This window comes from Synchiropus splendidus, chromosome 4 (assembly GCF_027744825.2).
Source record: "Synchiropus splendidus isolate RoL2022-P1 chromosome 4, RoL_Sspl_1.0, whole genome shotgun sequence".
NCBI classification, from domain to species: Eukaryota; Metazoa; Chordata; class Actinopteri; order Syngnathiformes; family Callionymidae; genus Synchiropus; species Synchiropus splendidus.
Window position 1 is genome coordinate 2,445,889 of NC_071337.1, and position 21,694 is coordinate 2,467,582.

The 21,694-nt window shown below is 45.7% G+C and overlaps 2 protein-coding genes across 3 annotated transcripts; both read left to right on the forward strand.

Moving 5' to 3' along the window:
* The first annotated feature begins 4,081 nt into the window (after positions 1-4,081).
* Positions 4,082-9,403, forward strand: LOC128758201 (fibroblast growth factor 4B-like). Of its 2 annotated transcripts, XM_053864110.1 has the most exons (4): positions 4,082-4,747; positions 5,002-5,105; positions 6,862-7,077; positions 9,154-9,403. In XM_053864110.1, exons 1-3 carry the CDS (start codon positions 4,429-4,431, stop codon positions 7,036-7,038), a joined length of 600 nt encoding a protein of 199 aa, XP_053720085.1. In that variant the 5' UTR covers positions 4,082-4,428; the 3' UTR covers positions 7,039-7,077; positions 9,154-9,403. The 2 variants fall into 2 exon arrangements, with proteins under 2 accessions (XP_053720085.1, XP_053720084.1); XM_053864109.1 differs by having other exon boundaries at positions 4,084-4,747; positions 6,862-9,403.
* Positions 9,404-11,401: 1,998 nt separating this feature from the next.
* On the forward strand, positions 11,402-21,066 carry fgf23 (fibroblast growth factor 23). The gene is made up of 3 exons (XM_053863290.1): positions 11,402-11,659; positions 11,721-11,824; positions 19,691-21,066. The coding sequence occupies exons 1-3, from the start codon at positions 11,446-11,448 to the stop codon at positions 20,135-20,137; spliced, it is 765 nt and encodes a 254-aa protein (XP_053719265.1). The 5' UTR covers positions 11,402-11,445; the 3' UTR covers positions 20,138-21,066.
* Positions 21,067-21,694: the final 628 nt, after the last annotated feature.

Consider the following 21,694-nt stretch of genomic DNA (forward strand, 5'->3'; position numbering starts at 1 on the left):
AACCCCCTGTTAATAAAAGTGTAATTGGAAGAGCTTTACATTCTCTGGATCCGGTTACTGACACTGTTTAAATATGTCCAAAAAGCCGTTCTGTCTGAGCCATGTTTCCGTGAGCAGAGGAGACTCACATGACGTCACCATCAAGTTTGGTGAAAGTAACTTGTGGGAGATGTTGGTTTAGCTACGCTGGTGATGCTCACTGGTCTGTGTCTATGAAAAAGCAGCCTCAGCGTGACATCGCTGGGCGACCATCATGTCAGCAGCTCCGTGGCGTCTCATTAATGGTGCCCCCTCTCTATCGATCCTCATCGGTCGATGAAGCCGGAGTTTCGTTTATTCAGGCTCATCGCCACTGACGCAGCAAATCCAGAGCCTGCCTTGTTGCACTTCACCTTCACCTGGAACATGTCGGCCACGTGCGAGAAACTTTGAGGGAAGAAGCCAGCGACAGTTGGTCCTCACAGTGGAAGGATTTTCATGAATAAAGAAAGTGGGGAGTTTGAAGTACTGAGGCTCAACTGAGGCCATGGAGAGTGTGAGAAGGTGGTGAAGAAGCAGGTGCAGGCAGGATGGAATCATTGGAGAAATGTGTCAGGTGTGATGTGTGACAAAAGGGTGTCGGCAACGATGAAAGGGAAAGTGTCCAAAAGGGTGGTGAGGCCAGCAACGTTGTATGGTTTGGAAACAGTGGCACTGAGGAGAAGACAGGAGACAGAGCTGGAGGTAGCAGAGATGAAGTTGCTGAGCTTCTCTCTGGGAGTGAGAGCAGGATGATAATAGGATCAGAGGGACAGCACATGTGCTCAGGTGTTTAGGAGACCAAGTCAGAGAGGCTGGATGGAGATGGTTTGGACTTGTACAGAGGAGAGAGAGAGAGCCAGTACATTGGTAGATGAAGATGTTGAGATGTTGGAACTGCCAGGCAGAAGGTGGAGAGGAAGGCCACAGAGGAGCTTGATGGAGGTGGTGAAGGAGGACATGAGGTTTGGAGGTTTGAGAGAAGAGGAAGCAGAGGACTGATGGAGGAGGATGATCCGCTGTGGCCACCACTGAAGGGAGAAGCCCAGAGAGAAAGAAGAAGAACTATGAGTGATGTCATCAAGGTGCACAGCATATAAAACATCACGGCCAGTTTGCTTTAAATGATTGACAGGAAATGACTGAGGAAGTGTTTCTGAAGAGTCGCACAGAAGCTGTGCACTTGACTTTACACTGCTGTCTCCCTGCTGCAACAAGTTTGACCCAAGTTCACTTGAAAATCATCATCATTTCATCCATCCTCCTTCCTCAGATGTCACCGAACCTCTGAGCACAGTTCGTCTATCCGCCACGGGCTTGTGCTGCTTTCCAGCTCACTCCGGAGTTGGAGCTGGGAATGACGTTGATGATGAGTTCAGAGCGTTCTAGTGACAGAATCAGAGGGAACTAGACCCATTTGCTGCTAGAAAACAATCGCGGCGTGAAGAGCGTGTTTGTTTCTTTGATCGTAGTTCTTTGATTCAAAACTTCTACTTCCTGTTTACATTCGGAGGAAGACATCTTGGACCCACTTTCCGACCTGGACGTCCTGGTCTCACCTGGTGACGTCACCAGGGGGCGTAGCTGGTGATCTCCCACTTCTGACCACAACTGGCTCTGGAGCACGGTCCACCTGGACAAACAGCCTTTAACACCTCAAACGTCTTCCAATTCCCCTTTTATCTAATGACGCTCTGTGTTTGTCAAGGTCCCAGTAAGCTGCTGCTGCTGCTGTTGTCCACATGTGTTCACTTTGAATGCTGTGAAGTTGGGGTGTCACAGCTTCCTGGTTCGCAGGCTCATCTCAAATTGCCCAGATCAACACGATCTGCCTGCCTTTTTAGTGGTCATACTGCTAACTCTGGTTTCCTCCCACTGCCCAGAAACATACTGGGGTTGATTATGACTCAAAACAGTCTGTTTTTGTCTCTCACCCTGAGTAGCTGGGACACCCTCCTTTCATGTGTCTCCACTCTTGACCCATTAGCATGCTAGCTTGAGTTGCCTTTATTTTTGTCGCTGTCAAAATGAAATTTTTAATGGAAAACAACACTGATCTGTGTGAAGCAGCATGCAACTTGATATCGCACTGCATTTGAACCGTTTATCTCTGTAACTGAATGTAGTTTGATATGTAAACACAGTTGCTATGTGCGTTTTTTTCCCTTTTCCCTCCTACAGTCGGGCGACACATGCGTCACGCTCTCACGTAAAAAGCCCGTCATCTGTTCTGTCTAAGTGGATCAGGTTTTTCGGGCTGCTCTTTCATCTCTGTAGTCTGAACTGTACACCTCAGTCACGGTGAAACAGGCGTCTTGTTTTCCTGCTGTTGATCAGCAACAAGCTCTCTCCAGTTGCTAAGGTGGTCCAGAGGCTCCCTGGCAGCGCCGCGGCCCCGCGGGCCTGCAGCTCTGTGACGTTCCGGGAATTCCCCCCGGCCTGTGTCACCGAGCGCCACTCGGATGCTAGTGTCGAGCCTGAACCGGCGACCTCCACTGTCACCACAAATCCTGTGAATGTGGAGAATCTACTGCAAGGAGCCGCAGGAAACGTTGATACCAACTGAATTAAAGTTCTACTTTGAATGTGCTGGTGTCAAGCAAGGGGGCGTGGCTCGGACTCCTGCTCGGGCGGCTGTCAGGTACACGGTCGGTTCTCACCATAACACGCAATCTGACCAGGCAGAATGTTTGGTTGTGTAAACTTCCTGAACAAACAGCTAAGGAAGTGTCAGACGTCGGGCCACTTGCTCTCCTGTGACTGACTGGGACTGTTTTTACACCTTCCCTCTAAATAAGGCCGCAGGCTGCCAGGACATATGACCAGCGTCCCGATTTGGTTCCTGGACACAGTATCCATCCATCCATCCCACGATTGCTCAACGCCAATGAAAGTCAAACTCTCTCACCCCCCCTCCCCTCGAGCAGGTCTCCCATGTGAGGAAGGGCAGCAGCAGCAGTGCTGTGAGAGCAGCAGCCGGATATTGAAGCGCCTTTTCAAAATAAGAGCCGGGACCCTCGGCAGGTTGATCTTCTCACATCCGTGAGACCATGTGTTCAAGTCGCATGACACCAAAACACTTTTTCATTTGTGCTTCTGAGCCAAGTCCCAGCATTCAGATCTCAGCTGAGCAGGTCGGCTGAGGTGGAAGGATCCAGAGTTCAGAGGTGTGCGTCAAAAACCCAACCAAAACACTGGAAGCAGGTCGGGATGGTGCCACAAGTAACTGAATTACAACATGACTGGTGGCTGTTCTTCTTTGAAGAGGACGGATGTCATTCATGCTAGTGGTCAGAGGCGACTCAGCACATGCTGCAGGAGCTGCTGCCACCGCTGGATCCACGGCTCTGCTTCCAGGAGAGACTCAGAGGAGAGCCACTGCTCCTCTGCACCACCAGACATCAGGAGACTGTATCTCAGTTTCCCCCGTGGGGGAGCGAGAGATGCTCCGCCAGCTGCCCCCGTGATGTTGGATAAACCTGGTTGTCTTGTTGTTCAAACCATTCGGCGCAGGAGAACTCAGACCAAACAAGGAGGGTTCTTCTTTCTTGATATGTAACCATCAGGTGGGTGTTCTTCCTCTTGGCAGGGTTGTAAACAAGACTGGTCACAGAGACAACTACCAGCCACTTGCAACAAAAGCTGATTTGTTTCCATTTATTATTTCTTCTGAACAGTGAATTCATGGAGTCTTTATGTTCTTATGGTCTGGACTGGGACTCGGTCCTACAAAGTCTTGGTGGAAGAAAGTTTGGTGGCCGCCGTGCGTGCTGAATATTCATGTGATGATGACACCCTGAGAACTTAAGACTGAAACTCTCAGGTGTTTAGTTCAGTTAGTTTTTCTTCCAAACAGTATATGTATGGAGTCTTTATGCTCTTATGGTCTTGGTCTGGACCGGGCCTCGGGCCTACAAAGTCTTGACGGTGGACTTGGTCTCTACATCCCCGCAGAAGCAGCAGGAAAGGAGCTGGTATTTTTAGGTGGCGTCTTTTATTTTGAAAGGCCTCGCAGGAAGCGGCAGCCACGGCGTGCGTCTTGCCTGTCAGCGGTGTGAAGGTGCAGCACCCCCCATCACTCTGACCAGTGCTGCCGCCGCTGCCGCCGCTGGACTCCCTCCTCTCCCTCCTCTCCCACCTGGGGGGTGTCGCAGCAGTGAAGTCACAGTGATGTCACGCTAGGATGGGAGCGCGCGGGCCAAGGTGAGCTGCTTCTGCGCTGAAGAGGTGTCCGAGCGCGAAAGATGGTCATCGCCAGCGGCCCCACTTGCAGCTCGCTCCGTCCCTCTCCTCCTGCTGTCTGCCCGGGCCGCGGGGCCTCGACCCTCCTGCCCCACCATGCCAAAGGACTAACCCGAAGAAGAGTTGTGTTTTCTGGGCAGGTGACTCTGCGCCCCGCACGAATCTTGGATGGCCGCGGCGCGAAGCATGTCGGGGTGCCGGACGGCGGCGCTGGTGCTGTGGACCTGCCTGCTCGGGCTCGGGCTCGCCTCGGCCGCCCCGCTCCCCGGCAGGACTAACGGGACTGTGCTGGAGCGCAAGTGGGAGACGCTCTTCTCCCGCTCCTATCTGGGGCTCTCCGGCGGCCGCTCGGAGCTCAGCTGGGAAAGTGACTATTTGCAGGGTATCAAGCGAGTGCGGCGGCTCTACTGCAACGTGGGCATCGGGTTTCACCTGCAGGTGGCCCCGGGTGGCAGGATCGGCGGCTCGCACAGTGAGAACCAATACAGTGAGTGGGCGCGCAAAGTTGGAGCGGCAATGGAAGTTTGTGCGAGCAGAAAAACACTGAGCTGCGCCAAACCCCAAAACATGTGACGAATGCCTGAAGCCGCTTCAGTCCAGCGCTTATTTTTACACACTCACACATGCACGCACGCACGCACACGCTCGTGTCGGAGAGGTGAAGGTCCAGGCGCAGTGCACCTGCATGGTTCCACCCACCAGTGGTGCAGAGGCCGCGCGCTAAACTCTGGCTCTCCGCAGGTCTGATCGAGATCTCCACCGTGGAGCGAGGAGTCATCAGCCTGTTCGGGGTGAGGAGCGAGATGTTTGTCGCAATGAACCGCAGGGGGAGGTTGTACGGGACGGTAGGTTCCGAGTGCTGCATGCTCCGAGAGCCGGTCTGCATCAATGACTTGCACATTTGTTCCACGCGCCGCGGTGGAAGAAAGTTCGGGGCCGCTGAATATTCATGCTGATGATGATGACGCCGACTGAAACTCTCAGGTGTTTCGTTCGTAGATAGTTTTTCTTCTAAACAGTAAAAATCATTGTGTCTGTTTGAAGCAGCCGCAGCTTTGGAACACAAAGATTTTCATGATAATAACTGAGGTTGTGTCAGACTCTAACGGCGCCCCAGGACTTTTTCCCACCGCTGTATCACAGCTATGCCGCGCGACTGTTTCACTGAATCCACTAGCCTGAGTTCAGGTGACGTGTCAAAGACTGTGAAGGGATTTTTCCCTGGTGTCCAGCTGCTCTGTGCTTCAGTCCTGATCAGACTTGTCTGTCACAGTGAGTTGGCACTTTCGTCATCTCCATCTGCATCATGGCCCTTGGTATTGTTTAAGCTCAGACGAAGCCTGGAGAGAAGAGTGAAGCCGAGGCGGCTGAGTTGGGATATCAGAGGGTGAAAACGAGTGTGTGCGACTGTCGAGTCCTCAGAGGACTGGAAGTTTATTCTGGCGCTTCCCTCTGAAGACACCAAACCCTGGTGTCATGTTTGCTGTGGTGTTGTTAGCAAGTGGCTCAGAAGACTGGTCCCATGTCCTGTTTACCTGAGAGCATCTTGCAGAATCTGAAACACTTGATCTGCAGGCAAATTGCTTTTTGTTACAACCACAACTCCTGCTCAAAATAAAAGAGTCATGAAGGAGAAACAGAGAGAGTGGGTGGAATGTTACTCAAACTAACAGGCCGGATAAAAATAAAAACAAAGACATATACTACTAAGGGCAAATAAAAAGAACCATCTAAACAGTATTTACACTGTGTTCACATATAAAAATAATGACATAATATATACTACTAAGCGCGAAATAAAAAAGAACATTCCTTGCCTTGCTCAAGGGCCCTGGAAATCCATCCACCAGGATGAGAACCTTTAGTTCCGGAGCCTCTCTCTTGGTGTGTCACACGTCGTTCATGTCTGCTTCAGTTGTCGGGTGCAGACACTGCCTTCCTGTGGTGGAGTCACATCTCCGTCTGACTCAAATCAACACCCTTTGGTTTGAGGGAGGAAAGCAGAGTTTCTGAAGCGTTCACAGACATTTCAGCTGCTGCCTCCTCGACGTGTCTTGCTGCTCCACAGGACGATGCCAGAGTCCCAGTCTGGCTGTCTCCGTTTGCTCAGAGAAACCAGTCAGTGCAGCCAGTTTCAGTGTCCGGACGGCTCAAGGATTGCTCCGTCGTCTTGCACTCTTCTGAGGGTGGGTCGCGGGGGCAGCAGCCCAACCAAGGGGCCTGGTCTCTGAACTGTTGGGTCGCGACCTGAAAGTGGGTCACGGGCCTTTTCCCAGGCAAACAAAGCACTGCAGTGAAGCTGTTATGAGAGGGTTCTTTCCTGGACATATGCTTCGATATAGTGGGTTTGTCTCTTGATTCGGGTCACGGCAGGTCCAGACCGGTCCAGAACCACTGGTCCCGTGTGTCTGCCTGCAGCCTCTCTCCAGTGCTGACTGAGCAGCAGCCTTCAGAGCATGTTGAAGGTCACGGTGAGCTCAGAACTGACCGACTGACCCTCGGATCTTTGTCCCCATCGTGCCCTTCACCTTTCCCCGACCCCAGACTTGGAGGAGCTGATCCTCGTCCCGCCTGTTTTGACTCTGGCTCTGTGTCTTTCAGAGGGTCTTCAACGACGAGTGCAAGTTCAAGGAGAAGCTGCTGCCCAACAACTACAACGCCTACGAGTCTTTTGTTTACAAGGGCTTCTACATCGCCCTCAGCAAGCATGGCCGCGTGAAGAGGGGCAACAGAGCCTCCCCCGCCATGACCGTCACTCACTTCCTCCCCAGACTTTGAGGCAATAATCTTCATTTGCACACGTGAATGTTCTTCCAGGTAACGCCGCCCCCGGACTGCGAGAGGGAGAGATATTTATTCTGTTTATATCTGATATCTGTATATTTGGAGAGCTATCTTTGTACGTGTCCTGTGCTGCTTGTGACTGGAATGGTGCGAGCTGCTGTCACGGAGGACGCGAGGACGAGCTTTATTCTCAGCTTTACAGAGTGAAACCAACCCTTTTGATTACCTCAAACCACTTCACGAGCTGTCGGGGTGCATGGCTGGCGTCGCTGCTCTTTCCTCATTTCTTGAAAAGAACTGAAGCCTGTCGGACAGAGGCAGGAAAACACGGACTCCAATGCACTACCTTTTGCTGCACGATTGAAAGGTGCCTTCCCACTCGTGGCCCCCTTTAACTTGCATGTAAGAGACACCCGCCGGAGTCAGAAATAGAGAGGGCCTCCGAGGGGGGGCCGAATATCTGGTTTATTTTCTTTACTTTAATTAGATCGATTAAGTCATTTACAATCTGCGCTGGAGACCCGAGAGGGCGCGCTCGCCTCGGAGCTGGGGAGGTTCTGGTGCTGCTCCGTCGGCGACATGTGTGTGTGCGTGTGAGAGAGAGCCCTGCAGCTGCACTGCAGTGGCGGCCATGACACTTACCAGTCAGTCATGTGACCAGAGGGAGTCAAGGACAGTGCAGTTCAGGATGAAGCCACCACTTCCTCTGGGTCCTGGTGGTGGGTCGCTCCCCGCAGTTCTCCAGGTCCGGAGGCAAGTTCCCAGAGGCAGTATGCTGGTGCAGATAGGGTCAGGTCAGCTGATATGTGCTTCCCTCCGTTTCATGCTCTGCAGGCCTCCAAGTCAGTCACTGGAGCAGAGCTGAAGCGCTGGATTTCCCCGCTCCCGGATCCAGAACCTAAACCCCTCTGAGCAGGCTCTGAGCTGATGATAGATCTGATGTGATTGGTCCCCTGATGGGTCTGGACTCATGCCAGGATCATGAGAGACGCTGTGGTGAGGAGGAAAACCACTAAGTTGCTCAGCAGAGCAACACTGTCATGGCTGATTCATCGCAGTGAGGATGTAGGTGAACTGGAGTTCTGGTCTCAGGTGTCAGATGGACCTGATTCTGGGTCACTGGAGTCTCTCTGACCCTGAGGCCCAGGAGAGGTGGTGTAGGTCTTGTCTCTGAATGAGACCAGAAAGCTTTCCCTGCAGATTTCCGCCGACCCTGCGGTCAGTTGCTAGCGTCGATGCTTTGGAACTTGGGCAGAGTTGGACGTGCTTCCCGATCTCTGAGCTTAGTGCCGGGGTGGCGGCCTCTCCTGAGGCGAAGGTTCGAGACGCTGAATGTTTCTGTGGGGGCAGCTGTCGGCGTGCACTATTTTAGCCGGAGCCCGGCGTGCGCCATGAAGCTCCTGTCTTTGGTAGTTTGTTTGGAGGAATGTGGATCTGTCAGGATGACAAGCATCCTTCCACATACCTGAGCTGCATCCCGGCCCACGCCGCCGGAACCCACCGGCTCCTTTTTTAGTACAAGGTCAGAGTCGTCCTGGACGGTGGGACGGAGCCCAGACGCGGGCGGCGCTGCGGCGGCGGCAGCTAGAGCTGGAAGCCTTTTTTGCTCCACCTCCATGTTAGTGAGATGAAATCTAGTTCATGTTGGAGCGACAGCTGCGGCTCCCCTCACTTCTGCTGAGTCATCGCTTGGAGCTCACGGTTCATTGTTGCTCATGACGTCGCTCTGATCCTGGACCTGCTCAGTCTCCTCTGTTTGGAAGTCAAACATTGTCTTTCAGGGCCAGACTATGCTCTGCAAGCTTCCCTGGGGGTCACTGAAGGTCGCCAACTCAATGTCACACTGTCAGAGGTCGCCTCAGTTTTCCGTTTCGCCCCGTAACATCTGGTTGACTTGGCAGCTGTGCGAGGATGTTCGCGTGTGTTTGTCCATGTGGCAACCTCTCCGGAGCTCCAGCTCTCCTCAGATGCTCCTCCACATCCCTCGCCCGCTTGTGTCCAGACTAAGTAGCACCTTACACTTCCTCACCAGGAGAAAAAAAACAAAGTGAAGGAAAAGAATTCAACCTGTCTTTGACCAAAACTGTTCGTGCACACTTGTCCTTCCAGATCAGATGGAAGAGTTTCTGGAGGTGAGCCACAGGGCGATCCATCAGCATGAGCGGGTCCCAGGTTCTGGTTCTCTCATCTCTGTCCTCATATACCTCACCTGCTGCCTTAGACTTTCATTTGCTGTAACTGTAGAGGAAACACTCGTCTCAGACAGGAGAGGCTATTTTCCCTTTTATTTTTGTACGTATGTGCTGTGCACAGCAGACTGGAGTCATGAGATGATGATAATAAAGGTGTTTTTTTAACATGCCGCCGAGTCCTTCATCTGGCTTCAGGCCCCTGGAACTGTGCGGGGTTTCACTGGCCTCATGATCCAGGTTGTTCGGTCCATGTTCGGGGACTGGACCTGACCACGCTGCAGTGGGAGTTCTGCTGCAGAATGGAGCGAAGAGCAGAAGCCAGTGTCCAGCTCCATCAGACGTCAATATGGGACACGTGCTCTCCATCGCTGTAATAACCAAGTAATAATCACATTCTGGGTTTCTTTTTTAAAAATTCTCTACACAGACAGATTTGAGCTCTGATGTCTGTGAGGTCCTCCTGATCCCAGATGGTATGGAAGATCAAGCCGGACCAAAGCTGGGCTCTCGGCAGGTTCTGCCCCCTTTTTTACATAATAAAACTTTGTTTCTATGGCATCATTCTTTTTTTTAAATTGCGTGAAATAAATAAATGTAGATGCTAACATGCTAACTACTGATGCTAAAACAAGTCCATCTCTTTCATGCTGATGTTCCGTGAGTCGTTTCTGGGCTGTTCTGTTCCGGAGCTCCTGACAAGGGGCGGAGCCTGGCGGGGGTGTGGATGGGGGCGAAGTCTGAGAGGTCAAGGTGTGTGTGAGCTGCTGCTCTGTTGATGTAGAAACAGAAACAGCCTGCAGAGAGATGGAGCTGGAGGTCAGCCATGTTGGTTTATAGTGTTGGGCTGACGCTGCACCACTCACTTCCGCTTCTGACTTCCCTCTGTTCTACATTTCAATTGTGGGAATTAAGCAGTAAAGTCGCTGTGATTGGTCGACATGAATGAAATTTGTTTTATTTAAATTCCACCATTGTGTTATTATTTTTATTTAATTTTTTCTGAGAAACAATGTTTGTTTCTATTTCATTTATCGCACATAAAATCGTGCCATTCAAATAGTTAATGATCGTAGAGTTGTATTTTAAATCGCAAATGAATACGTTTTTTTCCTTCGTCGAGCACTTTTTCTTACGTTTTAACACAATTTCCCGTGTAACGTGTGAAACAGGCGACTCGTCGGTCTTCCCACAGTGAGGAATGAATCCGAACCAAAAACCCATTTGAACCTCAGCAAGCGCGAAGGCGCTCTGCTCGGTGGTTGGCTCCCTCTGGTGGCTGGACGCGGAAGCTGCAGCTGGACCGGTGAGACGGGACCTGTTGCTTCTACTTAGTTCATTGCTGGGATCCGCTGTGACGTCACCAGCTGCTTGCTCACCTGCCGCGCCGCGCTCTGTCCTCTTTATTGAGCAACGATTTTAGAAAGACATCGACACCACTTGTCATTTCTGTAAGTCGTCCTCTGAATCAGCTTTAAAGAGGTGAAGATTTTATGGCGGGAGATCGTCAGTAATAACAGCGTAATAACTCATTTTTAACCATTTAGAATGTTGTCCTTATGTGAAGAGCATTTGCCTCCATCTTATTTTATCATCCATTTCATTCGAAACTCAGCCAAGTTCCACATCCCTAAATCTGAGATGCCCACAGATCCCCTTCCTCAATTGGTGTCTGCATTGAAACACAAACAATATTTCAATTCCACCAAACAAAAAGCATAAACATTAATAACTACCTGCTCTCAATTTTAAATCTCCATTTAAATGAGTTTACCCCCTCGCGTCAATATGTATATTTTATTTTACATCCTGTTTTATTTATCTATTTTTTATTTTTGTTTAGTTTTGGAATTTCTTTTTTTATTGTCATCTTCATTTATATGTTTCTGATGCTTATATCGTCCATCCACATAAACCTGTGCAGTGATTTGACATTGTATTGGGCGTCTTCATAACTATATGTTTCATTTTGGCCAAAAAAACAAAACAAAACTGTCGCGCCGCGCGGCCGTCTGCAGGCGTGACGTCACGGAGGTGACCAGCAGCAGCGAGTGGAAACATCCAGATGTGGCCCTTCCGCTGTTTGGGGGCGTCGCGGGTGAGCGGGGGGGCGCGCGCGCTCCTTAAATAGGGCCCGGATCCGAACTCTGGGACAAGAGCGTCCGGAACCGTACCCGCCGCCAGCTGCAGTGAGAGTGAGACCAGAACCAGGATGCTTCGGGACTTGGTTCTGCCCGCGCTGATCGCGCTCGTTCACGGACACCCGCTGTCCGGCTCGGTCCAGAACCCGTCGCCTCTGGTCGGGTCCAACTGGGGGAACCCGAGAAGATACATCCACCTGCAGACTTCCACCGAGCTGCACAACTTCTACCTGGAGATCCGGCTGGATGGAAGCGTCCGCAGGGGAAGCAGCCGCAGCTCCTACAGTAGGTTCCGCCGCGCGGTCCACTTGCGCTGGTGCCGACTCTGATCGCTGTTGTCCGGCAGGTGTGTTGGTCCTGAAGGCGGAGAGCCGGGACCGCATGGCCATATTCGGGGTGAAGAGCAGTCGCTTCCTCTGCCTGGACCTGGAGGGGAACCCGTTCACGTCGGTAAGAACCGAACCCGGACCTTCCTTTCGCCCACTTTTTTTCTCTTCAAAAAAAAAAAAAAAAATCCTCAAAATTAACTTAAAAACTATTTCATGAGACAGAATTGATGGGTTTAAACAAATATTGTTTTGTCCTTTGTTTTGCTCATTTATTGCTCCTCTTTATTTTCTGGTCCAGTACCTTGGTTCTGATGGAACCGATTTTTGGAAGACTAACCATTTAGTTAAGTCCCTAATAAAACTGAAATATATTCAATATTCAACATTCACCAGCTTCATGGGTTCAAAGTAGAAACCAGCAAATCATTTGTTAAAAAAAAAACCCTCTTAATAAAATATTTATGGCCAATAACTGGGATATGATTTTAGAAAAAAATGTCATTAAAACAATATACTTTTGTCATTTTGACAGTGAAATAATATTTAAAATCGAGTTAAAGTTTTTATTGCCCCTTAAACAACCAGGTATTTATTCAGTTTCATAACATAATACAAAATCGTATTATTATTGTCATTTCCTTACATTTTTAAATATTTTTTTCCTGGTTCGGTGTCTCAGTTCTGGTGGTGTTTTTGTGACTTTCAAAACATGGTAATAAAAACTGAAATATTAGAGTCTTTCAAACTTTTTTTTTCTCAAATGAAACTCAATGAAACGTTTATTGGACTCAATAACATGAAGTGACCCAAGTGAGTTTCATGTTCTCAGGAACGTTTCATTATGATTTCACTGCTCTTCACCAGCTTCAGTTTTATAAAATAGTAACTATTATTATTATTATTATTATTATTGGGGTTTAAGAAAAATATAATATAAAAAATATTTATTGATATTATTTATTCATTATTTTGACAGTGAAATAGTATTTACAATTGATTTTAAGTTAACATGCACCTTTCTTCTTTGTTGCCCCTGAGGGTTAGCATTAGGGTTAGGGTTAGGATTAGGGTTAGGGTTAGGGTTAGGGTTAGGGTTGTGGTTAGGGTTGGGTTAGGGTTAGGGTTGTAGTTAGGGTTAAGGTTAGGGTTAGGGTTAGGGTTAGGGTTGTAGATAGGGTTAAGGTTAGGGTTAGGGTTAGGGTTAGGGTTGTAGATAGGGTTAGGGTTAGGGTTAGGGTTAGGGTTGTAGTTAGGGTTAGGGTTATGTCAGCGCAAATGTCATAAAATATTTTTGCCAAATAAATGAGATGTGATTTTAGGAAAAATATAATATAAAATTCTTTTTTTATATTATTTATTAATTATTTTGACAGTGAAATTGTATTTAACATTGATTTAAAATTGACGTGCATCTTTCTTCTTTTTTGCCGCTGAAATATCTAGGTGTTTCTTCTCTTTTATAAAATAATAACTATTATTATTATTATTATTAATAAATCCTGTTTCAATGTCTTGGTTCTGGTGGTGTTTTTGTAACTCCGAATACAAGGTCATTAAAACTGCAATACTCTGTTTTTAAACTTATCGTGGGGTTAGGGTTAGGGTTAGGGTTGTAGTTAGGGTTAAGGTTAGGGTTAGGGTTAGGGTTAAGGTTGTAGTTAGGGTTAAGGTTAGGGTTGTGGTTAGGGTTAGGGTTAGGGTTAGGGTTGTAGTTAGGGTTAAGGTTAGGGTTAGGGTTAGGGTTAGGGTTAGGGTTGTAGTTAGGGTTAAGGTTAGGGTTGTAGTTAGGGTTAAGGTTAGGGTTGTAGTTAGGGTTAAGGTTAGGGTTAGGGTTGTGGTTGTAGATAGGGTTAGGGTTAGAGTTGTAGTTAGGGTTAGGGTTAGGGTTAGGGTTGTAGTTAGGGTTAGGGTTAGGGTTAGGGTTAGGGTTGTAGTTAGGGTTGTGGTTAGGGTTAGGGTTGTGGTTAGGGTTAGGGTTAGGGTTATGTCAGCGCGAATGTCATAAAATATTTTTGCCAAATAAATGAGATGTGATTTTAGGAAAAATATAATATAAATTTCTTTTTTTATATTATTTATATTATTTATAAACTTATAGTGGGGTTAGGGTTGTAGATAGGGTTAGGGTTGTATTTAGGGTTAGGGTTAGGGTTAGGGTTAGGGTTGTGGTTAGGGTTAGGGTTAGGGTTAGGGTTAGTATATAATATATAATAAAATATATTATATTTTAGGAAAACTATAATATAAAATTCTATTTTTATATTATTTATTAATTATTTTGACAGTGAAATTGTATTTAACATTGATTTAAAATTGATGTGCATCTTTCTTCTTTTTTGCCGCTGAAATATCTAGGTGTTTCTTCTCTTTTATAAAATAATTACTATTATTATTATTATTATTAATAAATCCTGTTTCAATGTCTTGGTTCTGGTGGTGTTTTTGTAACTCCGAATACAAGGTCATTAAAACTGCAATACTCTGTTTTTAAACTTATAGTGGGGTTAGGGTTAGGGTTAGGGTTAGGGTTAGGCTTGTAGTTAGGGTTAGGGTTAGGGTTAGGGTTAGGGTTAGGGTTAGGGTTAGGGTTAGGGTTAGGGTTGTGGTTAGGGTTAGGGTTAGGGTTAGGCTTGTAGTTAGGGTTAGGGTTAGGGTTAGGGTTAGGGTTAGGGTTATGTCAGCGCGAATGTCATAAAATATTTTTGCCAAATAAATGAGATGTGATTTTCGGAAAAATATAATATAATTTTTTTTTTAATATTATTTATTAATTATTTTGACAGTGAAATTGTATTTAACATTGATTTAAAATTGACGTGCATCTTTTCTTTTTTTTTTTTGAAATATCTAGGTGTTTCTTCTCTTTTATAAAATAATAACTATTATGATTATTATTATTATTAAATCCTGTTTCACTGTCTTGGTTCTGGTGGTGTTTTTGTAACTCCGAATACAAGGTCATTAAAACTGCAATACTCTGTTTTTAAACTTATAGTGGGGTTAGGGTTAGGGTTAGGGTTGGGTTAGGGTTAAGGTTAGGGTTAGGGTTAGGGTTGGGTTAGGGTTAGGGTTAGGGTTAGGGTTGTAGTTAGGGTTAGGGTTAGGGTTAGGGTTGTAGTTAGGGTTAGGGTTAGGGTTGTAGATAGAGTTAGGGTTAGGGTTAGGGTTGTAGTTAGGGTTAAGGTTAGGGTTAGGGTTAGGGTTGTAGATAGAGTTAGGGTTAGGGTTAGGGTTGTAGTTAGGGTTAGGGTTAGGGTTAGGGTTGTAGTTAGGGTTAAGGTTAGGGTTAGGGTTGTAGTTAGGGTTAGGGTTAGGGTTAGGGTTGTAGTTAGGGTTAAGGTTAGGGTTAGGGTTAGGGTTGTAGATAGAGTTAGGGTTAGGGTTAGGGTTAGAGGGTTAGGGTTGTGGTTAGGGTTAGGGTTAGGGTTAGGGTTAGGGTTATGTCAGCGCGAATGTCATAAAATATTTTTGCCAAATAAATGAGATGTGATTTTCGGAAAAATATAATATAATTTTTTTTAAATATTATTTATTAATTATTTTGACAGTGAAATTGTATTTAACATTGATTTTAAATTGACGTGCATCTTTCTTCTTTTTTGCCGCTGAAATATCTAGGTGTTTCTTCTCTTCTATAAAATAATAACTATTATTATTATTATTATTAATGAATCCTGTTTCAATGTCTTGGTTCTGGTGGTATTTTTGTAACTCCGAATACAAGGTCATTAAAACTGCAATACTCTGTTTTTAAACTTATCGTGGGGTTAGGGTTAGGGTTAGGGTTGTAGTTAGGGTTAAGGTTAGGGTTAGGGTTAGGGTTAGGGTTAGGGTTAAGGTTGTAGTTAGGGTTAAGGTTAGGGTTGTGGTTAGGGTTAGGGTTAGGGTTAGGGTTGTAGTTAGGGTTAAGGTTAGGGTTAGGGTTAGGGTTAGGGTTAGGGTTAGGGTTGTAGTTAGGGTTAAGGTTAGGGTTGTAGTTAGGGTTAAGGTTAGGGTTGTAGTTAGGGTTAAGGTTAGGGTTAGGGTTGTGGTTGTAGATAGGGTTAGGGTTAGAGTTGTAGTTAGGGTTAGGGTTAGGGTTAGGGTTGTAGTTAGGGTTAGGGTTAGGGTTAGGGTTAGGGTTGTAGTTAGGGTTGTGGTTAGGGTTAGGGTTGTGGTTAGGGTTAGGGTTAGGGTTATGTCAGCGCGAATGTCATAAAATATTTTTGCCAAATAAATGAGATGTGATTTTAGGAAAAATATAATATAAATTTCTTTTTTTATATTATTTATATTATTTATAAACTTATAGTGGGGTTAGGGTTGTAGATAGGGTTAGGGTTGTATTTAGGGTTAGGGTTAGGGTTAGGGTTAGGGTTGTGGTTAGGGTTAGGGTTAGGGTTAGGGTTAGTATATAATATATAATAAAATATATTATATTTTAGGAAAACTATAATATAAAATTCTATTTTTATATTATTTATTAATTATTTTGACAGTGAAATTGTATTTAACATTGATTTAAAATTGATGTGCATCTTTCTTCTTTTTTGCCGCTGAAATATCTAGGTGTTTCTTCTCTTTTATAAAATAATTACTATTATTATTATTATTATTAATAAATCCTGTTTCAATGTCTTGGTTCTGGTGGTGTTTTTGTAACTCCGAATACAAGGTCATTAAAACTGCAATACTCTGTTTTTAAACTTATAGTGGGGTTAGGGTTAGGGTTAGGGTTAGGGTTAGGCTTGTAGTTAGGGTTAGGGTTAGGGTTAGGGTTAGGGTTAGGGTTAGGGTTAGGGTTGTGGTTAGGGTTAGGGTTAGGGTTAGGGTTGTAGTTAGGGTTAGGGTTAGGGTTAGGGTTAGGGTTAGGGTTATGTCAGCGCGAATGTCGTAAAATATTTTTGCCAAATAAATGAGATGTGATTTTCGGAAAAATATAATATAATTTTTTTTAAAATATTATTTATTAATTATTTTGACAGTGAAATTGTATTTAACATTGATTTAAAATTGATGTGCATCTTTCTTCTTTTTTGCCGCTGAAATATCTAGGTGTTTCTTCTCTTTTATAAAATAATAACTATTATTATTATTATTATTAATAAATCCTGTTTCAATGTCTTGGTTCTGGTGGTATTTTTGTAACTCCGAATACAAGGTCATTAAAACTGCAATACTCTGTTTTTAAACTTATAGTGGGGTTAGGGTTAGGGTTAGGGTTAGGCTTGTAGATAGAGTTAGGGTTAGGGTTAGGGTTGTAGTTAGGGTTAGGGTTAGGGTTAGGGTTAGGGTTGTTGTTAGGGTTAGGGTTGTAGATAGAGTTAGGGTTAGGGTTAGGGTTGTAGTTAGGGTTAGGGTTAGGGTTGTAGATAGAGTTAGGGTTAGGGTTAGGGTTGTAGTTAGGGTTAGGGTTGTAGATAGAGTTAGGGTTAGGGTTAGGGTTGTAGATAGAGTTAGGGTTAGGGTTAGGGTTGTAGTTAGGGTTAGGGTTAGAGTTAGGGTTAGGGTTGTTGTTAGGGTTGTAGTTAGGGTTAGGGTTAGGGTTGTAGTTAGGGTTAGGGTTAGGGTTAGGGTTGTAGATAGAGTTAGGGTTAGGGTTAGGGTTGTAGTTAGGGTTAGGGTTAGGGTTAGGGTTGTAGATAGAGTTAGGGTTAGGGTTAGGGTTGTAGTTAGGGTTAGGGTTAGGGTTAGGGTTAGGGTTAGGGTTGTAGATAGAGTTAGGGTTAGGGTTAGGGTTAGGGTTGTAGTTAGGGTTAGGGTTAGGGTTAGGGTTAGGGTTAGGGTTATGTCAGCGCGAATGTCGTAAAATATTTTTGCCAAATAAATGAGATGTGATTTTCGGAAAAATATAATATAATTTTTTTTAAAATATTATTTATTAATTATTTTGACAGTGAAATTGTATTTAACATTGATTTAAAATTGACGTGCATCTTTCTTCTTTTTTGCCGCTGAAATATCTAGGTGTTTCTTCTCTTTTATAAAATAATAACTATTATTATTATTATTATTAATAAATCCTGTTTCAATGTCTTGGTTCTGGTGGTATTTTTGTAACTCCGAATACAAGGTCATTAAAACTGCAATACTCTGTTTTTAAACTTATAGTGGGGTTAGGGTTAGGGTTAGGGTTAGGCTTGTAGATAGAGTTAGGGTTAGGGTTAGGGTTGTAGTTAGGGTTAGGGTTAGGGTTAGGGTTAGGGTTGTTGTTAGGGTTAAGGTTAGGGTTAGGGTTAGGGTTGTAGTTAGGGTTAGGGTTAGGGTTAGGGTTGTAGATAGAGTTAGGGTTAGGGTTAGGGTTGTAGTTAGGGTTAAGGTTAGGGTTAGGGTTAGGGTTGTAGTTAGGGTTAGGGTTAGGGTTAGGGTTGTGGTTAGGGTTAGGGTTAGGGTTAGGCTTGTAGATAGAGTTAGGGTTAGGGTTAGGGTTGTAGTTAGGGTTCGGGTTAGGGCTAAGGTTAGGGTTAGGGTTAGGGTTGTAGTTAGGGTTAGGGTTGTAGATAGAGTTAGGGTTAGGGTTAGGGTTGTAGTTAGGGTTAAGGTTAGGGTTAGGGTTGTAGATAGAGTTAGGGTTAGGGTTAGGGTTGTAGTTAGGGTTAGGGTTAGGGTTGTAGTTAGGGTTAGGGTTAGGGTTAGGGTTGTAGTTAGGGTTAGGGTTAGGGTTAGGGCTAGGGTTAGAGTTAGGGTTAGGGTTAGGGTTAGGGTTAGGGTTGTAGATAGAGTTAGGGTTAGGGTTAGGGTTGTAGTTAGGGTTGTGGTTAGGGTTAGGGTTAGGGTTGTAGTTAGGGTTAGGGTTAGGGTTAGGGTTGTAGATAGAGTTAGGGTTAGGGTTAGGGTTGTGGTTAGGGTTAGGGTTAGGGTTAGGGTTAGGGTTAGGGTTATGTCAGCGCGAATGTCATAAAATATTTTTGCCAAATAAATGAGATGTGATTTTCGGAAAAATATAATATAATTTTTTTTTAATATTATTTATTAATTATTTTGACAGTGAAATTGTATTTAACATTGATTTAAAATTGACGTGCATCTTTTCTTTTTTTTTTGAAATATCTAGGTGTTTCTTCTCTTTTATAAAATAATAACTATTATTATTATTATTATTATTAATAAATCCTGTTTCACTGTCTTGGTTCTGGTGGTGTTTTTGTAACTCTGAATACAAGGTCATTAAAACTGCAATAATCTGTTTTTAAACTTATCCTGGGGTTAGGGTTAGGGTTAGGGTTAGGGTTAGGGTTAAGGTTAGGGTTGTAGTTAGGGTTAGGGTTGTAGATAGAGTTAGGGTTAGGGTTAGGGTTGTAGTTAGGGTTAGGGTTAGGGTTAGGGTTAAGGTTAGGGTTAGGGTTGTAGTTAGGGTTAGGGTTAGGGTTAAGGTTAGGGTTAGGGTTAGGGTTAGGGTTAGGGTTAGAGTTATGTCAGCGCAAATGTCATAAAATATTTTTGCCAAATAAATGAGATGTGATTTTAGGAAAAATATAATATAAATTTCTTTTTTTATATTATTTATTAATTTTTTGACAGTGAAATTGTATTTAACATTGATTTAAAATTGACGTGCATCTTTCTTCTTTTTTGCCGCTGAAATATCTAGGTGTTTCTTCTCTTTTATAAAATAATAACTATTATTATTATTATTATTAATAAATCCTGTTTCAATGTCTTGGTTCTAGTGGTGTTTTTGTAACTCTGAATACAAGGTCATTAAAACTGCAATACTTTTAAACTTATATTGGGGTCAGTTAAAAGGTATGTTTCCGAGAGGCTTTGATTATTACGTTTTGGAAAGTTTCAGGGTTAAAATAGAAAACTACGTTGAAAAACAACTCAGGTTTAAGCTCAGGAAACCGTTTTTTATTTTAAGGTTGAATTTACTTTTTCAGAGAATACTTCTTCTTTTCTGGATTTATTGGTTGCATGAACGTGAATGAAACCGATTGGTCTGCTGCGCCTGTAACTGGACGGGAAGGTCGGCGTTGCGTTTCTGACGGTTTGCTCCGCCTCTCCTCAGCCCACCTGCCTGAGAGACGACTGCCTCTTCAACCACAAGCTTCTGGAGAACAACCGGGACGTCTTCTACTCCAGCAGGACCGGCATCCTCTTCAACCTGGAGGGCTCCCGGCAGGTCTTCCTGGTGGGTCAGAACCTGCCCGCCACCGCACTCTTCCTCCCCAAGAAGAACACGGTGCCACTGGAGCGCCTCCTGCTGCACCGTGAGAAGAGGAACCAGGTGGTGGACCCGTCCGACCCGCACCGGGTTTACCTGGGTCAGACCGAGGACGGCTCGGACTCACAGGCCGTGCCCGAGGACGACGCCGACCTGGACCTGGAGACGGAGCCGGGGGACGTGGAGCGGAATGTGTCCCGCGAGACTGTGGCGGAGCCCGACCCGCAGGACCCCTGGAGCGCCCACTCGGCCCATCTGGCGAGCCCCCGCAGCGCCGGCACTGTGGGCTGACCTGCTGACCCTGCAGTCACATGGACAGTCCTTATTAGCACTGTGGCGTTAGCCGACTGAAGTAGCGTGTGAGAGCACTAGTTTAGCGCCACATCCACACACGTTAGAACTCGTAGCTACCCTGTTAACATTTACACACACATTTAAAGGCTCAATAACGTCACACGCGTCGCCTTGTTAGCATATGCGTTGCGCAGCATGTTTCTGTTTCCCTGAGCAAATCACCAGCACTCTCGTGTTAGCATGAGCTCGCGCTACCTGGCTAGCATGTGCCTCTTCCCTTTTTTGATCCAAAAGCAGCGCCTCACATGACTCGGTCCATGTTAGCTCAGTGGCTAGAACTGAGTGTAAAAGTTAGCATCAAACGTGATGAACCATGGTCCTACAGTGTTAGCTTACAGCTTCACCTGGTGATTCTTCTGCATTAGCTGTGGCCGCTACATTGCTAGCCAGTCGCTCAGCGATTCAACAGGTGCCTTTCGTTCTTTGCTAGCTGCAGCTGCCTGAGGCTAATTAGCGCCATTAGCTTATGACCTGCTAATCACAACAAGAATGAGTGTACAAATCATATCGCAGTAGTTTTAAGAGTTTTATACTTTTTATTGTTGTAATCTTGTTTCTGTGTTTTTAGGGAAATGGTTCAGGAAAGACGGACTTTTATTCTCGTCTCGTGGCTCAGTAAAATGCTGTTTTGTGTTGTTCAAACGTTGTTGTTTCCAAATATCAAAGACCTGTCTTCCCTCGTTCAGTTCCCAGCCGGTCTGAGGAACAGAACACGAGTCCAGTCCGGATCAGGTGCTGGTCCCGGTGGTCGCCGCCAGCCAAAGCCCGACACCATTCCAGCACTATTTATTTATTTAAATCCCGCCCACGACTTTTATTTATGATATTTATGAAGAGGTGGAGCCGCGGATGTGAAGTGGAAATAAAGGTGATGGAAAACCCAGCTGGTCTCTCCGTCTCTCTTTCTCTCCGCCTGAACCGCCGCGCAAGACCTCACCAGGCGGGCCGGAAGTCTGAGGAGGAGGAGCCTCAGCAGGAGCCAAGACTCCAACCTACGACCTCTCCGACGCAGTGAGGACAGCGAGCGGACAGCAGGTGGCAGTAGCGTCGCCACGTCGATTTATATCAGTGGTTTGATCATGTATTGTTTTATGAAGTCAGAATTTGTGGCTTGTTTTTAAGCAGAGCAGGTCACACTCACACTATTGCTATTCTTGTGAGGACCTCTCCTGGCCATCACCCTTTCCCCAGCCTCTCCTCCTAAACCTAACCATCCGAAACACATGGCTCACCTGACGTTTTCATCCTCATATTAAGGCTTAACCTTGTGAGGTCCAGCCAAATGTTCCCACTGAGTAGGATAAACAAGCCTACACAGACATGCACACTTGTCTTTCTCTATCCTTGTGAGGGTCTCTCCTGGCCATCACACTTTCCCCAGCCTCTCCCTCTAAACCTAACCATCCAAAACACATGGCTCACCTAAACCGGGACCAGACTGAAAGTTTTAAGCCTCAAACTGAAGTTAGGACCTGTGGGTACCGTCCAAAAGTC